Source organism: Dasypus novemcinctus, chromosome 29 (genome assembly GCF_030445035.2).
Source record: "Dasypus novemcinctus isolate mDasNov1 chromosome 29, mDasNov1.1.hap2, whole genome shotgun sequence".
NCBI classification, from domain to species: Eukaryota; Metazoa; Chordata; class Mammalia; order Cingulata; family Dasypodidae; genus Dasypus; species Dasypus novemcinctus.
Genome location: NC_080701.1, coordinates 23275555 through 23296759, shown reverse-complemented (window position 1 = coordinate 23296759; position 21205 = coordinate 23275555). Strand labels below are relative to the sequence as shown.

The window sequence follows — 21205 nt, the reverse complement described above, 5'->3', positions numbered from 1 at the left end:
ACAGATTTCATGCAATCCCAATAAAAATCAACACACCATTTTTTACTGAATTGGAAAAACTAACTATGAAATTTATTTGGAAGGGCAAGAGGAACCAAATAGCCAAAGATTTATTGAAAATGAAAAATGGAATCAGAAGAATAACACTATCTGACTTTAAAAGTTACTACAAAGATATAGTGGTCAAAACTGCAAGGTATTGGCACAAGGATAGACATACCAACCAACGGGGCCAAATTGAGAGTTCTTACATATACAGTCATCTGGTATTCAACAATGCCACCAAACCCTCTCAACTGGGAGAGAATTGCCTCTTCAAGAACTAGTGCTAGAAAACTGGAAAACCATATCCAAAAGAATGAGAGGAACACCATCTCATACCTTATACAAAAGTGAACTCAAGATGAATCAAAGATACAAGAGATAAGACCATAAAGACCCTGAAAGATAATGTAGGGAAGCATCTACAGGACCTTGTAATAGGAAATGGCTTCATGAACTTCACACCCAAAGCATGAGCAGCAAAAGAAAAAATAGATAAATGGGACCTACTCAAAATTAAAAACTTTTGCACCTCAAAGGAGTTTATCAAGAAAGTGAAAAGACAGTCTACCCAATGGGAGAAAATATTTGGTAACCATATATCTGAGAGCAGCCTAAGATCAAGCATATATAAGAAATCCTATATCTCAAAAATAAAGACAAACAATCCATTTTTTAAATGCCAAGTGATTTGAACAGACACTTCTCCAAAGAAGAAATACAAATGGTAAAAAAAAAAAAAAAAAAAAAAAAAAAAAAGACATGAAAAGATGCTCAACATCACTAGCTATTAGGGAGATGCAAATCAAAACTACAGTGAGATACCATCTTACACCCATTAGACTGGTGGCCATTAAAAAAACAGTACTAAAAGTGTTGGAGAGGATGTGGAGGAATGTGAATCCTTATCCACTGCTGGTGGGAACATAGAATGGTGTTGCCATTGTGGAGGGCAGTTTGGCAGTTTCTCAAAAAACTAACCATAGATCTGCCATATTATCCAACAGTTCCACTGCTGGGTATATACCCAGAAGAATTGAAAGCAACAACATGAACAGAATATGCATACCAATGTTCATAGTAATATCATTCACTATTGCTAAAAGTTGGAATCAACTCAAATTCCCATCAACATATGAATGGATAAACAAAATGTGGCATATACATACAATGGAATATTACTCAGCTGTAAGAGGGAATACATTACTAGCACATAGGATAATATGGATGAATCATGAAGACCTTATGTTGTGCAAAACAAGCCAGGCATTTAAGGACAACTATTACATGGCCTCACTGATATAAGCATAACAAGTAGACTTTAAAAGCTAGAGTTTGGAAGACAGGTTTACAGGAAATAGAGAGAAGGTTGTGAGCCAACACCCACAAGGGCAAAATCTATGCTAAGGTGGAAGCGAGTAGTTGTGCAATGAAGGGATAAGACAGGAGTGTAGTGATACTATTCGGATGGATGGTGCAGGTTTGGCAGGGAGGTAGGGCAGAGGGGGTGGGCTTGATGGTCCATGAAACTAGAGCAGGTAAACACTGGGGATTGGCAGTTATGTGATTGAAACTACAATGTTGGGAAAGCTATTTTGGCAATATGACAAGGAAGGGTTACTGGTTTAAAGTGTAGGAAAGTTGGGGCATTCAGTACAGAGTACACCTGGGGAAATCTTCTAGAGAATGTGCAAGTGATCATTTCATCATAGTGTATTGTATCAATGGGTGGAGACCCACATAATGAGTGGAAAGGAGTTGGACTTCCATCTTGGCGAGACCTGATATGTTCTCAAACAGAGGGGTGGGTGTCTTTCAAGAGCATGTGTGATTCCTAAAGGGGAGGACAGACAAGTGTGTCAAGCCCTCAGTGTTACTGCAAGTAACTATGAATCTTGACCTTCAAAGAGTGAAGCCTGGTGTTCAACATGGGGCCCTAGCAGAGGAAGAGGGAGGAATAGAGTAGATGGAAGAAGAAGTATTTAGGGGGCAATGGAAGTGTTCTGCATGATCTTGCAATGATGGATACAGGCCATGCTGAATTTCATCAAAAATTCATAAAAGTGTATGATCTAGGGTGTAGGCCATAATGGAAACCAATGACCATGGTTAGTGGCTATGTTTCAATATTTGCACATCAGTTGTAACAAATGTACCATCCACATGAAAAAAGGTTATTGATATGGGAAGGGGGAAAAGGGGGAGAATGTTGGGTACATGGGAGTCCCCTGTGTTCTATATATGAATTTACTGTGACTTAAACCTTCTTTCAAGACAAAACAAAAAAAGTAAGACACTGGGGAAGAAATGGAAGAAAATGTCACTGTACATACAAGACAACATATTAAAGTGATGAAAGGCAAAACGTCAAAAAAATTTTTTTAATTTTTCATTAATTTTTTAATATCCTAATTTTAAAATTTTTAGTTTTAGTTTTTTCTAAATTATTATGTATATTATTTCTTATATTTTAACCTATCATTATTATTTCATTTTCCTATTAATTGTATTTGGCAATATGCTTGGATTCATTTTTGAAGTAGTTTTGGACCACAGAAGGGTTACAACTGGAATGGGGGAGGATCATTGTTGTGGTGTCAGTGATGGGAATACATGGGAGGAAGTTCACCTGGGCATGCATATAAGGTATATAAATGTGTTCACATGCTCATAGGGAATTGTCACAATGGGTGGAAATTCACACAATAACTGAAAGAATATTGAATTCCCATCCTGGGGAAATCTGCCAGTCTCTAATGGAATAGCAACAACCCCCCAAGTGCAGGGGTAGTGACTAAGTGAAGAAGGATGGTCCATTAATAGGCCCTTAATATTGATGACTATGATAATGAGCCTTTGGTCTTGAAATTGCAACTTAGCCTAATGTTGTAGGGTGCCTAAGAGTTACCTCCTGAGAACCTCCATTTTGCTCAAATGTGGCCTCTCGCTAAGCCAAACTCAGTATATAAATACATTACTTTCCCCCAGTATGGGACATGACTCCCAGGGATGAGACTCCCTGGCACTGAAAGATTACTACCAAGTACCAACTAGCAATGCAACTGGAAAAAGACCTTGAATAAAAGAGGGGAAAGGTAAAAACAAATGAGTTTATATGGTTAAGAGACTTCATAGTGAGTCAGGAGGTCATCCCAGAGGTAATGCTTATGCACATCTCAGCAGGATCTCATAGAGAGCCAAAGTAGATACTATTCCAAATGGTGGGGCTCCTGAGGGTTCCGGAGTCACCTAGGTCCTACAGTCATGGCAGATAGCTCTGGAGTTTGGTACCCTGCCAGTGGGCTGTACTTTGGAGTTTGTCATCCTGAGTGTGACAGAGTTAGACTCAGTTGTGACTTCTCTACACATGCCTCTTCTATCCCTTCTATTTGAACCTATAGTTAGTGATGGAGTTGGTAGGTATATGTCCAAGAGACTAGAATCTTTGGGCTGTGCATGTGCCAGCTGAGCTGTGAACCTCAGCAGTGTTTCAACACCTACTCTACAGTTTATTGGACTCACCCAGGACAACTAACAAGGAGGCGAGGATGGACAACCACCATATCAAGGAACTGAAAGGATCTACAACTGAAACTAAGAGAGTACCATCCATCAGTCATATGGGATAGAAGCCCCTTCTCAATTAGCGGTGGAGTGGCATCACCATCCCAGAATCCTCAGGATTGGGGAGTAAAATATGGACTAGAGTGGACTTACTGGTATTCTACTATAGGCTTATTGTGATTCTAGCAATGGAAGAAATTATATCATTGATGTGGAGACAGTAGCCACTGGAAGTGGTGATGGCAGAAAGAGGGAAAAAGGGGTGCACTGTGGGGGTATTTTCGCAACTTGGATTTGTCCTGAATGATAGACACTGCAAAGACAAATACAGGCCATTATGTATCCTACCATTACCTACTGAATGGAGTGGGAAAGACTGTAAACTATGATGTAAACTATAGTCCATGCTTAGCGGCAATGCTCCAAATGTGTTCATCAATTGCAATGAATGTACCATATTAATGAAATAAGTTGTTAATGTGGGGAAGGGTGGGAGGTGTGGGGAGTGGGGCATATGCAAATCTCTTATATTTTTTGTGTGTAACATTTTGTGTAATCTAAGTATCTTTTAAAAAATAAATAATATATTTTTGTCTTTATTTTTTTAATATTACATTAAAAAAATATGAGGTCTCCATGTACCCCCCACCCCCCTCACCCCACTCCTCCCCCCATAACAACAACCTCCTCCATCATCATGAGACATTCATTGCATTTGGTGAATACATCTCTGACACCACTGCACCTCATGGTCAATGGTCCACATCATAGCCCACACTCTCCCACAGTCCACCTAGTGGGCCATGGGAGGACATACAATGCCTGGTAACCGTCCCTGCAGCATCACCCAGGACAACTCCAAGTCCCGAAAATGCCCCCACATCTCATCTCTTCCTCCCACTCCCTACCCCCAGCAGCTACCATGGCCACTTTCTCCACACTAATGCCACATTTTCTTCGATTACTAATCACAATAGTTCATGCATAGAATATCAGTAAGTCCACTCTAATCCATACTCTATTTCTCCATCCTGTGGACCTTGGAATGCTTTTGTCCACTCCACATCTATATCAAGAGGGGGCTTAGATTCCACATGGATCATGGATGCAATTTTCCTGCTTTCAGTTGTAGGCACTCTTGGCTCCCTGGTGTGGTGGCTGACCTTCTTCACCTCCATGTTAGATGAGTGGGGTAAGTCCAATAAACCAGAGTGTAGGAGGTGAAGTCTGTTGAGGCTCAGGGCCTGGCTATCACATGGTCAGTCCAGAGATTCAGGTGCCCTGGGTATACATTAAACCCCAGCACCAACTACAGTTCCTATAAAAGTAACAGGAAAATAATATATTTTTAAAAATTGATTTGTCATCCATGTGGAATCTAAGCCCCCTCTTGATATAAAGGTGGAAGGCACATCACCATGCCAGGGTCCACAGGATGGAGAAAAAATATATAGATTAGAGCAGACTTACTGATATTCTGCTTTGGAACTATTGTGACTAGTAATGGAAGAAATTGTACCACTGATGTGGAGAAAGTGGCCATAGTAGTTGCTAAGGGCAGTGAGAAAGAAGACGAGATGTGATGTGCAGGGATTTTCAGGACTTTGGGTTGTCCTAAATAATAATGCAGGGTCAGATGCTGAACATTATATATCTTACCATAACCCCCTGAATGTACTGGGGAAGAATGTGAACTACAATGTGAACTATAATCCATGTGGTGTAGCAGTGCTCCAAAATGTATTAATCAAATGCAATGAATGTGCCACACTGATGAAAGAGGTTGTTGATGTGGGAGGAGTAGGGGGTGGGGAGGGTGGGGTATATGGGAACTTCTTATATGTAAAATGGTACAGCCAATTTGGAAAACAATTTAGCAATTTCTTAAAATGTTTTACATAAACTTACCATATAATCCAGCCACTCCACTCTTAGAAATTTACTCAAAGAAATTAAATCATAGCCCCACATAAACACGTGTTCATAACAGCATTATTCATTGCAGCCAAAAACTGGAAACAATTCAAAATTCTATCATCTAATGGATGGATAAAAATATCCATACAATGGAATATTATTCAGCAATTAAAAAGAATGAATTATTGAAGCATGATATTACATGTATGAATGTCAACAGCTTTATACTAAATGAAATTAGAGTCACACACAAAGGACCACATATTGTGTAAGTCCAAACATGTGAAATATCTAGAATAAAGCAAATTAACACAGATGGTAAGCACATCAGTCATTGGGTGTCAGGATTAACTACAAACTGGGGAGAGAGAAATTTGGGGGATTATGGAAATGCTGTATAACTGGATATGATGATGACTGTACAGCTATATAAATTAATTAAAATCAATGAAATGCACACTTGTGGGTGAAGCTTGTGGTAAACTATACTTGAATAATGCTGTTATAAATGCCTTGGTTGGTATATTATCAAAATGAGTATAACCAAAAAAGTAATTTTTAAAATGTTTGAATTTTTGGAGTTTTAATTACCATTTCAGGACCACAGATGGTGCCATCCTCTACAAACGTCTCATCTCTATCAGCAGCTGATCTATATGTAGTGAATGACTCTTTATCTGAAGGCTTTTCTATGCTTATAAATGTAGATACACATATTTCATCTCGTATATGTGAGTAAATCACAGACAAATTTGGACGTGATATTAATCCTTTGTGTGGCCATGAACAAACTAATTTTCCACATAGAAGATCACTAGAAGCATAAGACAGAAAAAAAATTATTTTATCATTTATTCAGATAACATACATAGCTAATTTAAAAGAATGTTTCATTTATTTAATTCCAGGTTTCAACAATTTTCTCATAGAAAAATTCCTTTGAGCATGCTGGTTTATGCTGTCACTCTTTGTTTTGTAAGGTAATGTGGAAAGTGAAAAATTAATGCTTTTTGTAATCCGATATACCTTGCCTCTTTTCCCAGATCTGTCCTATAGGAGATGTTGAAACTTGAGCAAATGAAAAATGTAATCTCACTGATCTTTAATTTTCCCATCTGTAAAATGGGATAAATAATTCTTACATCACTTTTTTAATGTATGTATAAATAAACAATGTATATAAACTACCTAGCACATTGCCTGTTTGATTGCAACAATAGTGTCCACTTTTATGGGCAGTGTTGTTGTAGCATTATAGACACTTAAGTGTTATTTGTCACTAATACATAAGATTGATCAAGAAACCAAGAAAACCTGGTATAAAATTCCATTTTATTGTACATATAATGTATTCTAAGACCTTTTCAATACATAATCTATATTCCAAACAAAATCATAGTTTTTAAATACATACGAAAATGCACAAAATCCTCGACCACAGTTCCCATATCTATCTCCTCTGGTATTTATTTCATCAAAACAAGTAAATGAACCACCTGTAGAATCTAAAAATGAAAAAGAAAGAAAAAGTAAATAGGGAGCAATACAGAATTCAAATTATAATGTAGAAAGAAATAGCTCAATCTGGAATTTATAACATGATCCCTAGGGAGCTTTATAATTATCCAGGATCAAAAATTGGCTGGTAAGGATTGTGGGAAGATGGTAATGGACTAACAGGCAGAGGTGAATGCTCTCACAAAAACAATGGAGAAAGAGCCCAAAGCTGTCCAAGGGATCTGACTTGGGGGTCAGCAGGCCAGGACAGTGCTACACAATTCCCAGGATGGTGAGGGACAGAGAGTCAAATAAGTCAAAAAGACAAACATGAGTTACCAATTCCCATAATGGCTGTAAAGGGCTCCCTTCTCCACCCCAAGATATTAAGCTGGGTAAAACCCCTGGCTCACTGCAGCCAACTGAGAGGGGAGGAGTCAACTTCCTCCCTGTCAGCTGTTTCAAGGGAAAATGGAGGCTAGGATGGGGTGCTTTTCTTCAGTGAATTTAGCCATCAGATCCCACTTTGAATCTCCAATCTGAAGATTCAACACAGGAACACAGGAAAGCCAAGACTGAAACACATCCATGGAAAGGTGCACTGACTAGTGCCATCTGTTGGCTGGTCTGGAAATTGCATGGACAAAAACTTGCTGCTCTCTGTATCCACCCCCTGGGAGAAAATCTGCACCACACTAGTGAGTCCCTGACCTGATTTTGAAAACTTCAGCTGGGCAATTTTGAAGACTGAGAATAAGTTGAACCAAACATCAAAGAAAAGCTGTGGGGAAAAGAAAACAATAGACAAGAGAGTGAAATTAGCCATCAGAGTAAATTCACCGACATACTGAGATGACTAAACATCAGCAAAAAATTGCAAGCCACTAGGAAAACAGGAAGAGATGGACCAGCAAAAAGAACAAACCAAATATCCTGAAGAGATACAGAACTGAATACAATTAATCAGTGATAATCACACAACTCTCCTAGATCACGTCAAAGAATTTAAGGAAATATGACCAAAGAAATAAAGGATATTAAGAAGACACTGGAAAAGCATAAACAATTTGAAAGTAAAGAAAAGTAACAGACCTTATGGGAATGAAAGGCACAAAGGATGAGATTAAAAATACATTAGAGGCATGTAAGAGCAGATCTGAATTGCTTGAAGACAGAATTAGTGTCTTCTAAAACAGAAAATCTGAACTGGAAAAGACAGGAGAAGAGAAATAGAATACAATGGAAAAAATGGAACAGGGTCTCAGGAAATTGAATGACAATGCAAAACGCACAAACATTCGCTTTATTGGTGTCCCAGAAGGAAAAGAGAATGGAAAAGGGGCAGAAAGAATATTCAAGGAAATAATGACCAAAAACTTCCCAACCTATATGAAAGACATAAATATCAATATCCAAAAAGGACAACTCATCCCAAATGGAATAAATCCGAATAGACCTATGCAGAGACACCTACTATACAGAATGACAAGTATCAGAGATAAAGAGAGGATTCTGAAAGCAGCAAGAGAAAAACAAAGCATCATATACAAGGGAAACTCGATAAGATTAAGTGCTGACCTCTCATCAGAAACCATGGAGGAGAGAAGGACGTGGTATATGATGTATTTAATGTATTGAAAGAGAAAAACTGCCATCCAAAGAATTCTGTATCCAGCAAAGCTGTCCTTCAAAAAATGAGGATGAGTTCAAAGTCTTCATAAACAAAAACTGATAAAATATGTTACCATAAGACTAGATTTGCAAGAGATGCTAAAGGGGGTGCTGCAGCCTGAAAGGAAAAAACAAGGGTGAAAGATTTGAAGAAGAGTTTAGAAATGAAGATTATGAGGAAAGGTTAAGTTAAAGGATAAGAAGACAGACAATAGAACTGATAACAGAGAGCTGAAGGACAAAAATTGATGAAGAGGGGAATGCCTTTACTGTAATAACACTGAATGTTAGTGGATTGAACTCCCCAATCGAAAGACATAAACCAATAGAACAGATAAAAAATATGAACTGTCTATATGTTGTCTGCAAGAGACCAACCTCAGATGTAAGGATACAGCCAGGTTAAACGTGAAAGGTTGGAAAAAGTTATCCCATGCAAACAGTAACCAAAAATCATCTGGAGTAGACCAGATAAGTGTAAAGTAACAGCATTATAGTATATAAAAAAATAATTAGTCAGTACAACTGGCAAATTGTTCCTGTGATCAGCGTTCCATAATTTTTTTTCATACATAATAAACATTTGCTTTTAATTGAGGAGAACTGGAGAAGAGATTTTTTTGGATATTTCATTGTTCTTCAATACATTCTTATTCATACTGTTTAATTAAAATAATCTATCTGGAACAATAATGATTTAGCATAACTACTGTTAAATAAGATTTTGACTTTTTCTGCCTCATAAAATTGTGACTTGGCAAATTGTTATCTGCTGTAATTCATTCTGACAAGATGTGAAGAATTCCCAAACAGGAATTTGACTATCTAGAAAGAATTATGGCCTAAATGGAAATTAAGTAACTAAACCACTAATTTATTTCATTCTTAGTGAATAAACAATTTGAAAGTAAAGAAAAGTAACAGACCTTATGGGAATGAAAGGCACAAAGGATGAGATTAAAAATACATTAGAGGCATGTAAGAGCAGATCTGAATTGTTTGAAGACAGAATTAGTGTCTCTAAAACAGAAAATCTGAACTGGAAAAGACAGTTTAAAATTTGTAATTTCTTTCAACCTATTGTTCTATTTATTTTACATTCGTACAATAAAGGACTTTTAACAGCTAAAACAGCCATTGATTTTACACTTTGGATAGTTCACAAGACACGCAAAAATACCTCATTAAAACTGCTTAATAAACAATTAAATAATTGTGCAAGAATAGCCAGAAATAGCAGTTATGTACAGCAGCGGAAACAGAGATTGAGGTGAGGAATTTTCTATTTGTTTGCTTGTCTGTTTTTGCGTTTATTATTATTATTGAAATAATTAAAATGCTTTTAATAATGATTGAAGTGATGAATGCACAACTATGTGATTTTACCAAATATCATTGATTGCACACTTTTGATAAATTGTATGCTATATTAAGATGCATCAATAATATTGATTTGTTTAAAAAAAGTTAGCTGGTAGTACAGCAAGGATTAAAAGTTGCTGATTTTAAGCCTGGTACACTTTGCTTCTGAACTGTTTATTTTCCACCCTAATTCTGTACCCAATGTGAACAAGAAGGAAGAAAATTTATTTTATATTTTATTCCTGTCCCAAACAAAACAGTAGAGGAATAGTAAATATAAATCAATGCTGATAAGAAACCCAAAGACATTTGATTTAATTTTTCCTGTTCCATACCTCAGTCTTCCTCCCCACTCCCTCCTATCTTAACAATCACTAAATAAGAATGATTCAAGTTTAAATTTAGAAGGGACATTAGTGTTCAAGAACTTCAGTTCTCATATATTTATATATAGTTGTGCTCAATTTTAAAATTACGAAAAATTCAAATATACACAATAGCTGTCCCACCACTGTGATTTGGTGGGTTAGTGGTGGGTGGTGTTTTATGTTAATCATAAGTAATGAGAACTGACATCTTTGTTGTAACCACCCTTAATTCACAAGGGCGCTCCCTCAGCAATCTCACAGATTTTCATACTTGGAGAACAAAATCTATAAATTTCACTGTCTCCTGAAGGACACAATCCATAACAAAACAGAATGTTACAAAACAGGTCAAGATAGCTTCATCACCAGCTATTCTTTTGAAAAGGCCTACTCTTGAAATTCACCCAATCAGTAATGAGTTTCTCTTGGCTTTGCCCCAATCAAACCCTTGCCTTGATTACATTTAATTTAAATCCCCAGTTCCCCAAAATTCTTTACAGCACCAGGATTGGGGTGGCACAAAATTATGGGGGGGGGGGGGGGGAGGAAGGGATGTCAATATCACTTAGTAATCAAAACAAATATTTTAATGCAATGTTTTTAAAAGTCAAAATTAATGCAAGAAAAATCCATGATGAACAAAATACTAAATTTTAAAATAAGGACAATTGCGTCTAGGCCTTTTGGCTAAGAGGACAGGCTATTGTTTCTTCTATGACCCTACATATAATTGTGCATCAAGAATGGCTCTTTCTAGCCAGTTAGCAGTTCCCTTTGTGGTCCAGAGAGCAGGTCCACAACCTCACGAGGGCTAGGACAGAAGACAGTGAACTCCTGATTTCCACAATCTCCCCCAACCCTGAATAATCCACCATAATTTATTTATTTATTTATTTATTTGTTTGTTTTTTCCAGTGTTATTTATTTGTTTGTTTGTTTATTTGTTTTATTTCAGCTCGCTGTTTGAGGCTCGGATGGCAGGTATTTGTGTTTTTGGGGCGTCTGAAGCCCTGCTGCTCTGGCAGATTCAAGACTATGGTGTCTGTTTGGGGTGGCTTGCCACCCAAATTCCCCTGGGGCCTTGGAGTCTTTCGATATTATTGATGGATTCCAAAAGGAAACACTGGATCAAGTTTGTAAACTGGTCTTTTCTTCTGGGCATATTAGATCATATTGGATTCAGAGGCTTACTTGATTAAATGATGATCAAGCTTTGATCAGGCCACATCAGTAGGATGTTGCATCCCCGCCACCTTGGTGGGCAGGAACTCACAGAGAAAACGACAGGGCAGAAGAGATAGTCGGAGTTCTTGAACTGGAGCCCAGGAAGTGAACACACAGGACAAGAACACAGAGGATGAGAGACGGCTCCTTAGACACGGCAGAAGCCCCGAGGACAGAGACAGAGCCCTTCACCTGATAGTCTACAGCTGACCTTGTGGAGGAAACAGGGTAGCTGAGCCCAGAGAGAGGCAAGCCCCAGGAAGAGAGGAACCTAGGACGCCTGAACCCTTGCAGACGTCGGTAGCCTTTTTGCTCCAACATGTGGCAACAGACTTTGGTGAGGGAAGTAACTTATGCATTATGGCCTGGTAACTGTAAGTTCCTACCCCAAATACATACCCTTTATAGAAGCCAACAGATTTCTGATATTTTTGCATCAGCACCCCTTTGGCTGACTAATACAGACCTTAAGAGAGGCATATTCGACAGCAGCTTTTCCTATTCCTGTCCCCACCTAAAACACTATCTAAGAAAGGCAGTGATAGGAGCTTAAAACTTGGGAGGTTTTAGAACAGAAATTTGATTCCCTTGCAGCAATGAACTGCATCTCCCAGAACTGCGGGGCGCTTGTTCTTAGACAGACACTGCCATCTGCTGGTCACATTAATAAACCACTGTGGAAATGCTCTTGGCGGAGATTCTGAGAAAGCCGGTTGTCAAGAGGGCGCACTTTTGCCTGGTGCTTTCAAGTAAAAGTCGATGGCTGGTTTTTGGTTTCTTTCTGTTTTATTTTGGTGGGCGTTTGTTGTCACTATTCTGTTTTGTTTTTTCTTATGTAGCCGCAAGAATCACCTGACAAAAGCACATTTATGTTGAGACTTTTATGTAATTGTTCGCTATCGTTGTCGATCCTTTGTGTTTGATAATTCACAAAGTGCTTTCCCATTTGATTCCCAGAGGAGGCCTGTGTTGATGACAGGCGGGAATTTGCGTTTCTGTTCATGGTTGAAGAGACGCAATGTCCTGCATTTCGCGACCTAGAACTTAAATCTCAAACGTACTAGGAGCTGCTACTATGAGATTGTGCCCTTACCATAGAGGAGAGGAAATAAATGTAAAGGAAGCATCATATTTTAGTCCCCCATAGGGTAAACATCTGGTTAGAGAGAGGATAAAGGCCACCTTAGATAGTTACAAGAAATGGTTCCATGTAAAAACTTCAGCACCCAGCTCCCCAATCCCTGGAATATCTAATGACTCTCGGGAAGATCAAAATATAATAAACCAGGTCCTGGCCGGATGCAGGGGGATCTAATAAATATCTTCTCCAGTATATAAAAGGAACAAGTTGCAGCTAATGCAGACCTATGATGGGATTGCTAGGGCTGAAGTTATGAAACTCAACAGCACATTTGTAAGCCAGGAAACCTAGATGTAATTTTCACAGTTAGAATTAACTCAAGGGATCCGAAATTTACCAAACCTCACACAATTTAAACCTTGAAGTCATCAGTGGCTTGACAATATCAGTGGTGCTTGGACCAAGAGTTGCCTGGGGGCTGTTACTCATACAAGGGTGGGGTGAAATTCAGTGCACTGGGATGTCCATTCAGTCGGTGAGCTGGAAGTTAGCTTTCTGGCTCTATGAAAATAATGCTATGTTCTCACTTCTGGAAGTAGAACTCTGTCACTGTTTGACCTGTTTACTCTCAAGAAGAGTCAGTTCTCTTTGTTCACAGAGTCATACTCAATGGCTCTTCAAGCTAAATAGAAAGAAAAATGGAATCCCCATTCTGTTTATACTACATTATGGATAGGTTCCTCTTCGCATAGTCTTTTTATAGTTCCAGGTCTGAGGTTGAAATGGTATAAACCAGTGGATCATGGGCCAAGGTCCGGAATCAGTGTTCAGACCCACCCACTGTGCAACGTGATGTAGGCCAAGTTATGGGGCCTCTCTAAGCCTTGCTTTCTCAATAAAGAGAAGCTGAAGGAACCAGGGCCTAATGTCCCTCTCATCTAAAATATTTTGATTATTCTGAAGTTTTACTTTCAAAGTTACTCCCTTTCATTTGCTGTAAGTCTTCTATTAAACATTCAAACTTATACATAGCCATGTGGTTTTGTAATTTTAGGGCCTTAGTTAAATTTTCCACTTGGTTCAATGTATGAGAAGATTTTTTTATTAGAGAAGTTGTGGGTTTACAGACCAAACATGCACAAAATACAGGATTCCTGTATATCACCCACCACCAAAACCTTGCTTTGGTGTGGAACATTGGTTACAATTGATGACAGCACTTTTTAAAATAATTGTACCATTTTTAACAGTAGTTACTTTTGTTATAACTGACTAAAGATTATATAAAAGAATACTATTAACTATCATCCGTAGTTTACATTATGTGTAGTTCCCCATATACCACCCTACTACAAACACCTTGTATTACTATTGTACATTTCATATAATTCGTAAAAGAACATTCTTAAACTTGTACTATTAACTAAAGTCCATCAACTATAATAGGGCTCACTGTGTTATACTGGCCTACGTTTTATCTTCTAATTTTTATTACAGTAACATACACAACCTAAAGTTTTCCCTTTTAAGTACATTCACCTATATAACTCAGTGATGTTAATTACCTTCACGATAATACGCTACCATCACCACCATCCATTTCCAAACCTTTAAAATCAACCTGAATAAAAATTATGTACAAATTAAGCATCAATTCCCCATTCTCTAACCCCAATCTATCCCCTGGTAATCTATATTCTAGATTCTAACCCTATGAATTTGCTTATTCTGATCCTTCCAAACCAGTGAGTGAGATCATACAATATTTGTCCTTTTTTGTCTTGCTTATTTCACTCAACATGATGTCTTCAAGATTCATCCATGTTGTGGCATGCGACTTGATTCCTTTATATAGCTGAATAAAATTCCATTGTATGTGTATACAACAATTTGTTTATCCATTCGTTAGCTGAGGGGCAATGGGATTACTTCTATCTTTCAGCAATTTTGAATAATGCTGCTAGGAAGATGGGTATACAAATATCTGTTAAAGTCCTGATTTTCAATTCTTCTGGGTATATAGTAGTAGGATTGCTGGGTCATATGACAATTCCATACTTAGCTTTCTAAGCTAAGGAACTGTCAAATTGTCTTCCACAGCAGCTGCTTCTCACATTCCCACCAGAAATGAATGAGAACTCTTTTTTCTCTACATTCACTCCAAAACTTGTAGTTTTCTGTTGTTGTTTTTTTAATAGTAGCCATTCTAGTGGGTGTGAAATGATACCTCATTGTGATTTTGATTTGCATTTCACTAAAACTAAATGATGTTAAGAATCACTTCATGTGCTTTTTAGCCATTTTTATATCCTCTTTGGGGAAATGTCTATTCAAGTCTTTTGCCCATTTTTTATTGGGTTGTTTGTCTTTTTATTACTGAATTGTAGGATTTCTTCAAATATTCTGAATATTAGAACCTTATCATATATGTGGTTTCCAAATATTTTCTCCCATTGAGGAGGTTGTCCTTTTTACTTTCATGACAAAGTCCTATGAGGTGCAAAACTTTTAATTTTGGAGACTTCTCATTTATGTATTTTTTTCTTTTATTGCTTATGCTTTAAGCTTAAAGTCTAAGAAACCATTGCCTACCACAAGATCCTGAAGATGCTTCTCTACATTTTCTTCTAGGAGTTTTGTAGTCCTTGTTCTTATATTTAGATCTTTGATCCATTTTACATTAATTTTTGTAAGCGGTGTGAGAGAGGGGTCCTCTTTAATTCCTTTGCCTGTTGATATCCAATTCTGCCAGCACTATATGTTGAAGAGACTATTCTTTCTTAATTGAGTGGACTTGGCAGCCCTGACAAAAATCAGTAGGCCATAGATGTGTAGGTCTGTTTCTGAACACTCAATTTATTGATTCCGTTGGTCAATAAATCTATCCTTGTGCCAATATCAAGTTGTTTTGACCACTGGAGCTTTGCATCTTCTTTTTCAAGATGTTTTTGGCTATTCAAGGGCCACTCACCCTTACAAATAAATTGGATAACTGGCTTTTTTATTTCTGTAAAGTAGGATGTTGGAATATTGATTGGAATTGCATGAAATCTATACATCATTCAGTATAATTGACATCTTAATGACATTTATTCTTCCAGTCCATGTACATGGAATATCCTTCCATTTATTTAGGTCTCTTTTTTTTCTTTTAGCAACGTTTTGTTGTTTTCTGTATGCAAGTCCTTTCCATCATGGGTTAAATTTATGCCTATAAAAATTGATTCTTTCAGTTGCTATTGTAAATGGATTTTTTTTCATTGATTTCCTTCTCAGATTTTTCCTTACTAATGTATAGAAATCTATGGATTTTTGCATGCTAATCTCTTATCCTACCACTTTCCCTAAATTCATTTATTAGCTTTAGTATCTTTGTTGTGGTTTTAGATTAAATTACATGGATCACTGAAGAGCTAAATTGCAACAGCTGTCTTTCCTCCCCAGCCTCTTCAGGAGGCTTGCAAAGTGTTAAATTTATCCCAAAATAAGGACAAAAGTTGAATGATTATCAGACCCAGACTTAGTATGTAACAGATGTGTTAACACACGTGTTCACTGGGACTGGACCGGTAATTTCAAAATCAAGACGCTATATATGCCATGCTTTACTCTTCTGCTGGATGACTGTTGTATCCAGATCCCTGTCCCTGCCACAGAGGACGTTAACATCACTGTAAACATTGCTAATATTAGAGAAATAACTTTGGGGACACCTCGCTGCAAACCCATTATCAGATTCTAAATTATTTGGTCAGCACTGGGACTTAATTAGCTGGTTGTACTGAGGAAAAATTGGGTTATTGATGTGGAGCATTTTTCTGTTCCACCTAATTCCACTGATGATTTGTTTGCTCGTATCTCAATTACATTTTAAATGCATGCTGCTCTACTGTCACTGCCTTGCCAAATGATGCAATGAATGATTCTGACAGAAAAGCAGAACAAAATCATGATAATCATCAAAATCTCCATTTCACCTACTCCTTAGATTACTGGCAGTCATGTTGATCTAGACAATATTTAGAGACCTCTCCTACCAACTGGAAACCTCCCATCTCATTAACAAATTATGTTTACATTTTTATTCTATAGAATTGAATAACACACTTTGAAACTAATATAATTTAGGAATTAAGAAGAAAATCATGGTCTTTACCTCCTCCAATTAATTTTTTGCACTGTTTGTTGAACATCCGACAGAATCCTTTGTAACAGTAGGAATCACCTGAATCACAAGGTTGCCCGTTGCGTGCGTGTGTGTCAGGCACACAGTACGACTGGTTCCCATTACAAAATTCATTAAAATCACATTCTTCATCTCGACTTTTCCTACAAAGTACACCAAGTGGTTTTAACTAGGAGGGAAAAAGAACATGAGAGAATATTACCTATCAATGATACTTAAATTTTCTTTTTCTTTAGCATCTACATTTTCATTTGTTGTTTTCTATGTTGATAACAACAATTTAAAAATTGTCTTCTTTTTATCTGTTTTAGCATTGCATAGAGATAGGTGAATTAATTTACTTTGTATAAAGGAGTGGGTGATGCCTGAGAGAGAAACTAGAAACACAGGGATAAAGGCTCAAAAAGTGAAGCGAAGGAATTAATATAAAAATAAGCTGGGAAGCAGACTTGGCCCAATGGATAGGGCATCTGTCTACCACATGGGAGGTCCGTGGTTCAAACCCCGGGCCTCCTTGATCCATGTGGAGCTGGCCCATGAGCAGAGCTGATGCGCACAAGGAGTGCCATGCCATGCAGGGGTGTCCCCCGCATAAGGGAGCCCCACGCACAAGGAATGAGCCCCATAAGGAGAGCTGCCCACTGGGAAAGAAAGTTCAGCCTGCCCAGGAATGGCAACGCACACATGGTAGAGCTGACACAGCAAGATGACACAACAAAAAGAGACACAGATTTCCGTGCTGCTGACAACAACAGAAGTGGACAAAGAAGAACACACAACAAATGGACAGAGAGAACAGACAACTGGGGGGGGGGGGGGGAGGAAGGGGAGAGAAATAAATAAATCTTTAAAAAACAAAAAATCAACATAAAAAAATAAAAAAAATAAAAATAAAAATAAGCCAGAGTCCATCTATGGCTATGCTTACGTGGATTGCCTCTGGTTTCTCCATATACCAACCTTAAAGCAGGAATAAGCAACCATTTATAAAGTGTCAAGGACACACCACTAACACTTTTTAAATTGTAGATTTTTAATGAAGGTACTACAAGGACACACAGGAGAAAGCTTATTTCATTGCAAATGATGTAACAATTTAACTGCCCCAATAAGATATCTTCGATATCTTCAGCAGTCAGTAATTGGCTGATAACTTCCATGGTCCCTTTCTGTATGGCTGCTTTTACCAAGAAATATCTAAATACCATCACTGCAACTGAGCCTTACCTCAACCCAAAGCCCAGTTCCTCAAGACTGTAATCACTATCTTATGCAGAATAAGCAAAATTTGTTCTAGCTTTCAAAGTCCCTAAAGGCCTGGTTTATATACATTCTCCTCCTCAAAATAAGTTTTCTCTATATTATCTTTCCATAGCATCTTGTGTTATCTGCAAGTATTTACTGTCTGTGACAAATCTGGTACATATTCTGCAAGTAATGAGTGAGAAGATAAAACAGTATTTACTTCGGTCACCCAAGCTTTGGACTTAACATTCAAATAAAACCAATGTTTAAAATAGTTTTTAGGCTTTGGACTTGGCCCAGTGGTTAGGGTGTCCATCTACCACATGGGAGGTCTGCGGTTCAAACCCAGGGCCTCCTTGACCCGTGTGAAGCTGGCCCATGCGCAGTGCTGATGCGCTCAAGGAGTGCCCTGCCACGCAGGGGTGTCCCCTGTATAGGGGAGCCCCACGCGCAAGGAGTGTTCCCCATAAGGAGAGCTGCCCAGCGCGAAAGAAAGTGCAGCCTGGCCAGGAATGGTGCCGCACACACGGAGAGCTGATGCAACAAGATGACACAACATAAAGAAACACAGATTCCCGTGCTGCTGACAACAACAGAAGCAGACAAAGAAGATGCAGCAAACAGACACAGAGAACAGACAACTGGGGTAGGGGGGAAGGGGAGAGAAAAAATAAATCAATAAATCTTTTTTAAAAAATTTTTAAAAATTAAAAATAAAATAGTTTTTAGTATGATTGTGCTATTATGAGCTAAATATACTGTGTAAACTCATGGAGTTAGTAATTAGAATATAGGTCACCAGATAATAGGAGGAGGATAAAGAATAGAAAGCTGAGGGTTAATCTGTGCAGGAATGGTAAAAGGGTTAGTTTGTAAATCTTTGAAAAGGAATAGAAATGGTGAAATCATATCATGGTGTTTGTAACTAGTAAATGGGTATGACAGTGGTTGAAAGGGAAAATCTAAGCTAACATATATTACTAGAAGGAAGCCAAAAACTGTAACATCGGACTGTTTAAGATAGTAAAATTCATGTAAAACACAAATATGGGTGATATTGCTATATAAGATGGTATTTACAAAATATAAATACCAATATACTAGAGGGAAGTAAACAGAATAGGAGCTATGTATGGCAAGGGAAGCATAGAGAGATTGAGAGATGATGAGTTTTGTTTGTTCGTTTTTTATTATTACTATTGGAATAATGAAAGTGCTCTAAGAATGAAATGATGAATGCACAAAAATTGTGATTACACTAATGCCACTGATTGTACACTTTGGATAGATTTATGCTTTATTAATATGTGCCAATACAATTGATTATTTTAAAAAATAGTTTCTAAAGGATAATTTATATAAGTATAGTGAGAAACTAATACCTCTGCTTACTCAGAATGTCAGAATGTGCTTCTGTTTATAAATTTCTATAAATGTCAATCTTAATCTTATTCTAACATTTTTTAATACAGTGGTACCTCAATAACCATCATTAATTGGTTCTGGGAGGCATGATGAGTACCAAAAAGGATGAGTGCCAAACAAATTGTTCCCGTAAAGAATAATATTTAAAAATTTAATGCATTCTCAAACCAAAGACAATGCACATTTTTAAGGCAATATGTAAAAAGATATGGTTGTACATCATTACTTTGGAAATAAACCTAAAAATTAATAAATGTCTGATATTAAAATATACTGTATGGTCTTAAGACAAGATAAGCCATTGGAATAAAACAAACATTAGTGAACTTGAAGACATAACAATAGAAACTATTGAAAATGAAACAATGGAATTAAATTTGAAATATTTCACAGAAGGAACATGAATATTTGAAAACTATATAACACACTTGTACATAACACATACATATCTAAATAATCAAAATGGAAAATAGTATTTTGAAGTATATAAAATGAAAATATATCAAAATATGTGGCATGATACCAAATGGGTACTTAAAGAAAAAACATATAAAACTAATTTCCTACATTACAAAAGAGGAAAGGCCTTAAATTAATGAATCTAGCTTATACATTAGACAAAAGAAGGGTAATTAAATTCAAAGTAAGAAGAAGAAAGGAAATAATATTAGTATAGATAATCAAAAAAGAATAGGAAAAATTTAAAAAGTGCAAGGATTTTGAGGAAATATCCAAACTGGAAAGGGAAAAATAAATTTGTCTTTATTTGCAGATCACATCCTCATCTATGTAGAAAATCCAAGGGAGTCTACACAAAAACTATTAAAAACAGTAGGCTACAGATGACTTATAAAAATCATTTGTATATCCATATTCTAGTAAGGCACACTCAGAAATTGAAATTTTAAAATGCCACTTAAAACAGCATAAAAAGTACCAAATACTTAAGGACAAATCCCCCCAAAAATATGTGAAATATCTACACCCTGAAAAGTGCAAATGCTACTGAGAGAAATGTAAGAATAGCTAAGTAAATGGAAAGATATGCCATCTTCACGGATTGGAAGACTCAGTACTGTTAGGATGTCAGTTATCCCCAAATTCATCTATAAATTCAATCCCAGCCAATAAAATTCCCTAGAATATTTCTTTTTAGAAATTGACAAACTGTTTCTAAAATTTACATGGAAACACAAATGTCATAAAATCATCAAACCAAAGTTAAAAATAATTAAGGCATTGTGGTATTGGTGTGAATTTGAAAAATAGATAATAGAAGAGAGTAGAGTCCAGATTTAGAAAATCACATATGGACAACTGATTTTCAGTAAAGATACAAAGAAAATTCAGTGGAGAAAGGATAATCTTTCCAACACATGTGCTGAAATAATTGAATATCCACATTTAAAAAAAAAAAAGATCTTTGACCCAAACATTGTTCCATATACAAAAATTAACTAAAAAGTAAATTACAGACCTAAATAGAAAATCTAAACTTACAAAATTTCTAGACATAAACATAAGAGAAAACACTTGTAACCTTGGATTAGGTACAGATTTCTTAGGTATGAAACAAAAAGCATTATTTTTAAAAGAAAATTAATTGATAAATTGCATTTCATC

General features: G+C 36.9%; 1 protein-coding gene across 5 annotated transcripts in view; it reads right to left on the bottom strand.

Annotated features, from left to right (window-relative positions):
• Window positions 1–21205, bottom strand: part of LOC101445758 (disintegrin and metalloproteinase domain-containing protein 5-like) — a 136069-nt gene that overhangs the window by 34820 nt on the left and 80044 nt on the right. For all 5 annotated transcript variants that reach the window (XR_011647755.1, XM_023583684.3, XM_058290085.2 and 2 more), the window contains exons 14-16: window positions 16883–17081; window positions 6938–7028; window positions 6115–6337 (exon numbers count right to left, since the gene is read on the bottom strand). Coding sequence is in view for 4 of the 5 variants with exons in the window: in XM_023583684.3 (XP_023439452.2) it covers window positions 6115–6337; window positions 6938–7028; window positions 16883–17081 (513 nt within the window). In the remaining variant the exon portion in view is untranslated. The remainder of the gene's footprint in view (window positions 1–6114; window positions 6338–6937; window positions 7029–16882; window positions 17082–21205) is intronic.